Source organism: Aethalodelphis obliquidens, unplaced genomic scaffold, assembly GCF_003676395.1.
Source record: "Aethalodelphis obliquidens isolate GAN/ISIS:26980383/991018 unplaced genomic scaffold, ASM367639v1 scaffold70, whole genome shotgun sequence".
NCBI classification, from domain to species: Eukaryota; Metazoa; Chordata; class Mammalia; order Artiodactyla; family Delphinidae; genus Aethalodelphis; species Aethalodelphis obliquidens.
In genome coordinates this window covers 7,563,633-7,572,539 of record NW_020838014.1, presented here as the reverse complement: position 1 = coordinate 7,572,539, position 8,907 = coordinate 7,563,633, and the positions used below count along the sequence as shown (strand labels likewise).

Here is an 8,907-nt window from a genome sequence, read left to right as displayed (position 1 = left end):
TTATTGAGCAACATTTATTGATTGAGTACTTTCCAAATATTAATTCCTTACAAATGATCTCATTTAATCCTCACAAGCTGTAAAATACTTTCAATTATTCTTCCAATTTTACAAATGAGGAGATTAAAGGTTGAGGTGTTAAATATATTGACTGAGGTCTCATAGTGAGTAAATAGCACACTATAAATAGCACACTATAAAATCTAGGATTTTATACTTTCCTTTCTGTTTTCCTTTCCTTCCTTCCCTCCCTCCTTTCCTTCCTTCTTTCCTTCCTTTCTTCTCTTCCTTTTTCTCTGTTTTCTTTCTTCCTTCCATCACAAATGATGGCCTCAAGAAATGAGCAGATCTTACTTCACATTAGCGAATAGCTCTTTATGTGTTGATTTCTACATAACAGCATTCGATTTGTAGCTGTTGACCCAATAAAGGATGAATGAAAGCTTCTCATGAGGTAAGAAGTGAGAGAGTTTCTAATCATTCGCCCGTTCCATACTGTGCCAGCATCTCCACAAGAGGCATGAGCAAGATGGTGCTGTTTGAAAAGCTGTCACGTGGAGTCTGGAATGGATCTGCTGGGACTAGGGGCCACTGAGGGCTATGGTTCTGCCTAAATTAGTCGATTCTAGAAGTGGAGAGAGACCAACATTAGCTGTGGTGAATGGTCTGGGAAGTGTCTAGTGGGGGTGAGTCAGGCTCTGGAGAATGGGTGACCTTGCACAGATGAGAGGTATGGGAAGAAAGATATGAGAAGAACATTTCTTTGGGGAGTACACCATACAACATAATAGTGTATAAATAGAAAGTGAAGGGGGAAAGTGACTTTTAAATTAGAATAAAAGAAAACCAGTGTGGGGATGGGGGGATATTTGAAGTGAATTCGCTCACCCACTACCAGTTGGAGGTGCTTAGAGTTTTCTCTATTGATGTTATATCTTTTTCACCTTTAATATATCTGTTCAGAAACCATCCATAAGGATACACATGAAGATGATAACCATGCTTGTGATGGAATCATGGTATGTTTTCTGTTTGCTTACCAGAATTTTTCAGAAATGAGTTTTGTCTTCATATTAAGAAGAGAACAATCAAGGAAACTTCGTTTGTGGGAAAAAAAATCACATTTGCTGTCCAGATGTTTTGACTAAGAATACCAGATATTTAACAACAATTTCCAGGCATCAGAGTTTTCACCAGAGAAGGAGTCCTAAGTCCTTGGCACCATCGCTTGAGCAAAGCATTTCATTTTTCTGTGCCTGTTTACTCCATTGAATGTCTTTAGTACTTGACTTTTTGTCTAGATCCTATATCCTCATAAACAAACATGAACTGATTTCAAAATGAAGGGGGAGAAGTTTCCAATGGGCACAAGAGGAAATGTATTCTGCCCTCTCATCCTGGGCTTACAGGTCAGCCAAAAGCCAGACTAACCCAATTGTTATACAGAGAAAATCCTTTATCTCAAGTTACAATAAAAAATGACCTGCAGGTATAATGATTGTAGTTTGATTTCCTAGATTTTTAGACCCAGCAAAGTTGTAGGCTGCCAAGTTCCTTCTTTAAACTTCTTTGCCAAGTTCCTTCCAATGATTCTTCCTCTTGTCTCTTTAAAGGTTAACAATATTCACACAACAGAATTTCCCTTGATTTTCCCAGGTCTAGCTAGCATGCATCAAATAAGATGCACAGGTTCTTTGGCAGGAAGAAATGTGGTAGTGGGCAGTGAGAGGAAGCTTCAGATAAGGCCCAGTGATATCTACAGATCCTCTTCAGCCTGTAGATAGTGGTTCATTTTCTCATCCTTTCCCAACACATAAGGGTAATAATAATATTCATTTATTAAACTCTTACTGTGTTCAGCACCTTGCAGGCATTATCCCAGTTAACCATCACCACAACCCAATGATGCAGAACTATTATTCTCCACCCCTAGCAACTGAAGAAACTAATAGGAAACTGATTCTAAGACATTTTAAACGACAATTTCAGGTTATTCAAGTAGGATACGGAAAAGTTAAGATGCAAATCCAGATCTGCCTGGTTCCAAAGTCTATGTTAATACCTCTGTACTGTAAGATCATGTAGCCATGGATATGGAATTTGTGGTTTTACCAGTATTTATTCTCCCCCTCTCAGCTCCCTCCCGACCCCACCTTGTACCCCAGTGGTACAAATACAACCACTTCTATTTGTATCTGTTTTTATAAAATAGGTATTTTTGTTTTGTGAGTAAACTTGAGTAAATATTACTTTACATTACATTAGCATTACCTTTAAGACACATCCACGTTGCTATTTGTGTGTTTAACGTGCTATTTCTAACCATTTCATAGCACTCTGGGTTGTACTTCCAACCACATTTTACCTATTCTGCCTGAAGTGATGGACACCCAAATTACCTCCAACTCTCTGAAGAGTTCAGTTTTATTTTTCTCCACAGAATACATTAACCATTAAATAATCTATCCTCTCCCAATTTAGCAGATATTAATATTGCTACCTCAGCTTTCTCTTGATTCATATTTGTATAGTATACTTTATTCTAACCATTCATTTTCAATTTTTATGTAGTAGTTGTGGTGCACGGGCTTAGTTGCTCTGCGGCATATGGAATCTTCCCGGACCGGGGATCGAACCCGTGTCCCCTGCATTGGCAGGTGGATTCTTAACCACTGCGCCACAAGGGAAGTCCATTTCCTTAATTCTTTAAAAATATTACTTCATTGTCTTAGTGAGTCCAGTGTTGTTATTGAGAAGTGCAATGCCACTTGACTTTTTTTCCTTTTCAGGTGATCTTTCTTACTAGAAATTTTTAGAATTTCCTCTTTTTCTGTATGTGCTCTAGATCCACTTTCTCCTTAACTCTCTTGCTTGTTCCCTGATAAGTTTTTTTCCAGACTGAGATGTGTCATCTTTCTTTAACTATGGAAAATGTATCTTTATTATTTCTTCCAATGTTTCTCCTTTGGGGATTCCCATTATTCAAATATTGATACTTCTACATTTATTCTTCCAATCTCTTAGATTTTTAAAACAATATTTTCTCATTTTGTTCTTTCTTGTTGGCCTTTTTTGAGAGTTCCCCAGTTGAATATTCCTACTCACTAATTTTTTTAAGCCATGTTCCCATCCTGTAGTATTTCTCATCTACATAGTCTTTATTCCAGCATTATATAGAATTAGTTATATATGTAATTCTTTGTTGTGATTCTTATTAGTGCCCTGTAGTACAAAATATTCCTTTCCCTTCTTAAGGACACATAGGATGATTATTTTAAATTCTTGATCTGTCTGTTTCAAAAATTCTGTTCAGTGGGCTGTCTTCCTTTTATAGACCTCAATGTATCCTTATTTTGGCATATGAGTTCATGTCCCCTGGGGGTAATGGATACTCTCTAGTGCTGCGTGTTGTGGAAGCACTGAAGATCTGGTCCCAGTCTGTGTTCCTCAAGGCACATTTCAAATGAGTGGTGGGGATAAGCCCCAGACATTGCAGAACCACTGATGACCATCCTGTTTGCTGCCGCTTCACCAGGAGACTCTCCTGACCAAGATTGCACAATTAAACAGCTGGGAAAACAACAGCACCTGGAGAAAATATTGCTGGGCCACCAGTTTGGGGTTTGAGAATGGAGGTTTGTTAGAATAATTGTCAGTGTATGATTGGTCAATCTGCAACTCTTTTCGTGAACAACGCACCGGGGTAGGGCTTTTGCAGTGTCTCTCCTCCCACTACCCCCTGCAACCATCCTTCCCTTGCAGGCTTCAGCCCTCATCCCTGCCTCTAGCCCACATCCCTTGGTCCAGGGCATCCTTCAGACTCCTCAGGGATTTCTCATAGCTTTTTTTTTCTGAATTGTTCTTCAAATTTATGCTTTAGTCATTTTTCTAGTGTTTTTTGATTTAAGAAGAGGAATTCAACAACCTATGACAGTTTGCCATGTTGCTAAGCAGAAAAAAATTGGACTTGTTAAAATGCTATGCAAATATAAATTATGATAATAAGACAAATGCATGATAATTATCTAACAACGAAATTCTGAGAGCTCAAAAAAAGAAAAGGAGATTACTTACGCAAATTGGTTATTTTGTGATATATTATTTGTTATTGACCTAAAATGACTGTGGGAAGTTAGTTTTTTTTTTTTTTTCCAAACAGTTTAAATGTCTGAGAAGAAGAAGGCTGGACAATAAATGCTAGAGAAGCAGTGACAGGTGATCAGATGATGCCGAGGTTTTCTCTTTGAGACTCACGGGCAACTCCACCATCATTACACTGTCTTCCCTGTGCAAATATTGAATCTTTCCCTCTTGAGACTGGACATCATCTTGCTGGGTTTGCTCCCTAGATGATATAACAAATGCAAGGTAACTCCTGGAATGATGTAACTCAAACAAAACAATGAACACCAGTGCTCAATGTTTCTCTTCTGAGAAATCTCATCAGACTCCAGGCCCTTTCCCCTACTTTTCTCAGGACCTCTCAGCTAATTAGATAGGAATCTATGCACACTTCCTGCGGGCCTCAGTAGTCCTCCCTCACAAACCCCTGGAAGCTTTAGAATCAAAGGTCTGCATGTTAGCCCAGATAATTACAAAAGGCAAGACCTGGCAAAGGAGAGATTGGTTAACCAGTAACAAAATCATAAGTAGCTCTGACTCCTCCCCTCCCATAGCAGAATCCACACGTAGATGTGATGAGAGTCCTCGATCTGGAGATATAGCAGAGATATCTACTCCCAGCCATTGCCATGAACTAGTCACACACCCACAAGCCAGGTCACTTCACCTCTGGAAGCTTCAATGTCCAAATCAACTTAGAACTGTTGTGAGTACTGATTGCGTGTGAAAGCATTTCAAAACTGATGAAGTACCAGATATGCTTGTATTGAATTAGTATTATTATTAAATAAACAGGGTTCGTCTCCCCAAACATAAAAGACTTTTCCCTAGGTCTACACGTTCTGTAGAAATAACTTTCCTACACACTTCCCGATGCCTAGAAATCTGAAAACTCCTTTCCTTTACATTGAGATCTAAAGTATAAATCTGCATGAGTGGGGATCTACTTCAATTGATCAGTCATAGAAGCCTTGGCTAAATGCATCTTCAGGGCATTTGTTGAAATGAGGACTGTGAGTCTCTGAGGTAGAAGAGGCAGATGTAGCTAAAAATGGTAAATCTAGGTGCCTGGGAACGTTGTTTATTATAATTTTGCTCTCCTAAATCAGCTTTTTTGACAGAAATGCTTAAAAAACAAACATTGTTTTTGCAAGATTCACCCTAGATGTCTAAACTTTTTAAACCATAATAATCAATTTTTCTGATTCCTAATGTTTATCTAGCACCTGACGCATTTTTTTAACATCTTTATTGGAGTATAATTGCTTCCCAAAGGTGTGTTAGTTTCTGCTTTATAACAAAGTGAATCAGCTATACATATACATCCTGACACATTTTTGATTAATCAACACTCTATCTTTCATCAACAGTTCAGCTAAAGAGCTGCCGTCCAGGAGTTGAAGGACCCCAAAATCTCAAAGCAAGAATAAAAATGTCTGTCCTCATTTAGAAAGTATCAAAATGTGAGTTTATGTAAGTGTTTGAGGGGTGTCTTCTTTACTATATTTCCTTCAACACTTTGGACAATTCATAGAAAAACCAATTACTTTATTGTGCTTGACTATAATTACTTGACTAAGTCAACTAAATTCTGTCCACTATGAAAAACTATCACCTGATGTTGTTATGCTATTATTTCCCCCAATTTATACTTCAAGTAACATATTCCTGGTACTTCCTCAACGTACAAGTTTCCCTTATTCCAAAGAAACAACTTAATATTAGATTTAACCACATGGCATTGGCATTTTTTCAGGTCAAAAATGGTTGAAGATTGGTGCAGATCATGCATAGATCCAGACAGCCTAGATTCAAAGCCCATTTAAGTCACTTGCAAGTTCTCAAACCACAGATGATTATACAATTTTTCTAAACCTCAGTTTCCTCATCTGTAAAATGGGTGTAATAATAGTAGCCATCTCAGTTATGAGAATTAAATGAGGTAATGTGCAAAAAGTGCTTAGCACAGTACCTGGCACACAGTAGTTTCTTAGTACATGCCAACTTAAAAGAGAGAAAGAAACAAAGCTGAACCATCTCATGTTTTCCCAATGCTTAGCACAGTGCTTAATCTGTTATCTATACTTAATAAAGTTTTTACCGGATTGGCTGGTTTTGGCCTTCAATTTTATCAAAATCATCTATTAGTATCCATAATTCTGTGTGACTATTGGGTGTTTTGGTCTAAGAGCCTAATGTTCCTATTCAGTTCCATCTATTTTCTCAGTGAATTGAGTGTTTGGGATGACCTGGAGCTCCAAATTTTAGAGGTCAGAGGGAGGAGGAGCAGTTGTGAGGAGTGGCCAGTGGTTTGGAGGAAAATCCTGCGGTTGTCAGGTCCTGTAAGCCAAACGAAAAACGTGTCTCAAGAAAGAGGGAGTGAGAATATGAGCCGTGTGCTCCTGAGAGGTCGAGTAAGCTGAAGGTTCAGAACCAAACGTTGGGTTTGGCAAAAAGGAAGTTACTGATGACCTTGACAAAAGGAATTTCAATGGAATGCAGGAGACAAAAGCCAAAATGGGGCAATTAAAGACAGAGTGAGAAGAAAAGATGTGAAACACTGAGAACAGACAATACTTTAGTGGCTTTCAGTATAGAGGGGAGCAGAGAGGCGATGGCACACTCGGTAGGACATATAGGGTCAAAGGGCATTTTTTAAAACATTTTTATTGGCGTATAATTGCTTTACAATGGTGTGTTAGTTTCTGCTTTATAACAAAGTGAATCAGTTATACATATACATATATCCCCATATCTCTTCCCTCTTGTGTCTCCCTCCCTCCCACCCTCCCTGTCCCACCCTTCTAGCTAGTCACAAAGCACCGAGCTGATCTCCCTGTGCTATGTGGCTGCTTCCCACTAGCTATCTATTTTACATTTGGTACTGTATATATGTCCATATATACACTACCACTCTCTCACTTTGTCCCAGCTTACCCTTCCCTCTCCCCACGTCCTCAAGTCCATTCTCTAGTAGGCCTGTGTCTTTATTCCTGTTTTGACCCTAGGTTCTTCATGACCATTTTATTTTATTTTATTTTTTTAGATTCCATATATATGTGTTAGCATACGGTATTTGTTTTTCTCTTTCTGACTTACTTCACTCTGTATGACAGACTCTAGGTCCATCCACCTCACTACAAATAACTCAGAGAAAACTATAATTCAAAATGAGTCATGTACCACAATGTTCATTGCAGCTCTATTTACAACAGCCAGGACACGGAAGAAACCTAAGTGTCCATCGACAGATGAGTAGATAAAGAAGATGTGGCAAAAGGGTAAAGATGGGATTGAACGCTGATAAGAGCAACCTAGTAGAAAGGGGAAAAATCAGGAAGAAGAGAAGAGACAATTGCAGAACCACAGTCTTCACACAGAGCAGAGGCAGTACAATCAGTGCACAAGTGGTGATATCAGATTTAAAACAGAGCAGGGATTGTTCCTCTAGATAAGAACTATAGGAAAGTAGAGTATGGGGTATAAAGGCAGGCAATTTGCTGAATTTGCTAATAAGAGATGGAGTACTTCTCTTCTGATGGTTTCTATTTTCTCAGTGAAAGAGGAGTCGAAGTAATCAGTTGAGAATGAGTAGAGGAGATGGGCTGAAGACAGAAGAGGAAGTGTGACTAGTCATTTGGGAGTGGGAGAGCAAATGAACTAGGAAAATGTAGTAGAATTGCCAGACTATGCTGAGGGTCCATTTGAGATATGCGGTTGTAAATGTAAAGCTAACCAGTTAATACCATACTGTGTTTTCCTTCAGCCTTGTTTAGCTGCTCAGATACAGGCACAGGGTAGACCAAGAGTGGGTTTAGGGCTTCCCTGGTGGCGCAGTGGTTGAGAGTCCGCCTGCCGATGCAGGGGATATGGGTTCGTGCCCTGGTCCGGGAAGATCCCACATGCCGCGGAGCGGCTGGGCCCGTGAGCCATGGCCGCTGAGCCTGCGCATCCGGAGCCTGTGCTCTGCAACGGGAGAGGCCACAACAGTGAGAGGCCCACGTACCGCCAAAAAAAAAAAAAGAAGAAGAAAAAAAAAGATGCAGATGTAGAGAGTGGACTTGAGGACACTGGGAGGGGGAAGGGTAAGCTGAGACAAAGTGAGAGAGTGGTATTGACATATATCCATTACCAAATGTATTATAGATAGCTAGTGGGAAGCAGCCGCATAGCACAGGGAGATCAGCTCGGTGCTTTGTGACTGCCTGGGATAGGGAGAATGCGAGGGAGACGCAAGAGGGAGGGGATATGGGGATATATGTATACGTATAGCTGATTCACTTTGTTATACAGCAGCAACTAACACAACAATGTAAAGCAATTATACTCCAATAAAGACATTAAACACACACACACACACACACACACACACACAAAGTAAGCAGGGAAGATAAAGGTTATTAGAATTGTGCTGCATGAAATTAAAACTTTGGAGGTTGTATAGCGAGAAGGTCAAGAGTATGAGAATGGAAACTCATACCAGAGATTATCATACTATGTGACTAAACCAGAACAGAGAAAGACAAATATCATATGATATTGCTTATATGTGGAATCCAAAAATAATAATAATAATAATACAAATGAACTTATATACAAAACAGAAATAGACCCACAGACGTAGAAAACCAATTTATAGTTGCTGAAGGGGAAGGGGGGGATAAATTAGGAGTTTGGGATTAATACATACACACTACTATATTTAAAATATATAACCAGCAAGGACCTACTGTATAGCACAGGAACTATACTCAATATTTTGTAATAACCTATAAGGGAAAAGAA

At 39.2% G+C, this 8,907-nt stretch overlaps 1 protein-coding gene across 1 annotated transcript in view; it reads left to right on the top strand.

Annotated features, from left to right (window-relative positions):
- Positions 1–705: 705 nt before the first annotated feature.
- HMGCS2 (3-hydroxy-3-methylglutaryl-CoA synthase 2) overlaps positions 706–8,907 on the top strand; it is a 25,969-nt gene continuing 17,767 nt past the window's right edge. Inside the window, 2 exon segments of the mRNA XM_027091012.1 lie at positions 706–730; positions 964–1,019. Of these exon segments, the coding sequence (XP_026946813.1) occupies positions 706–730; positions 964–1,019 (81 nt within the window).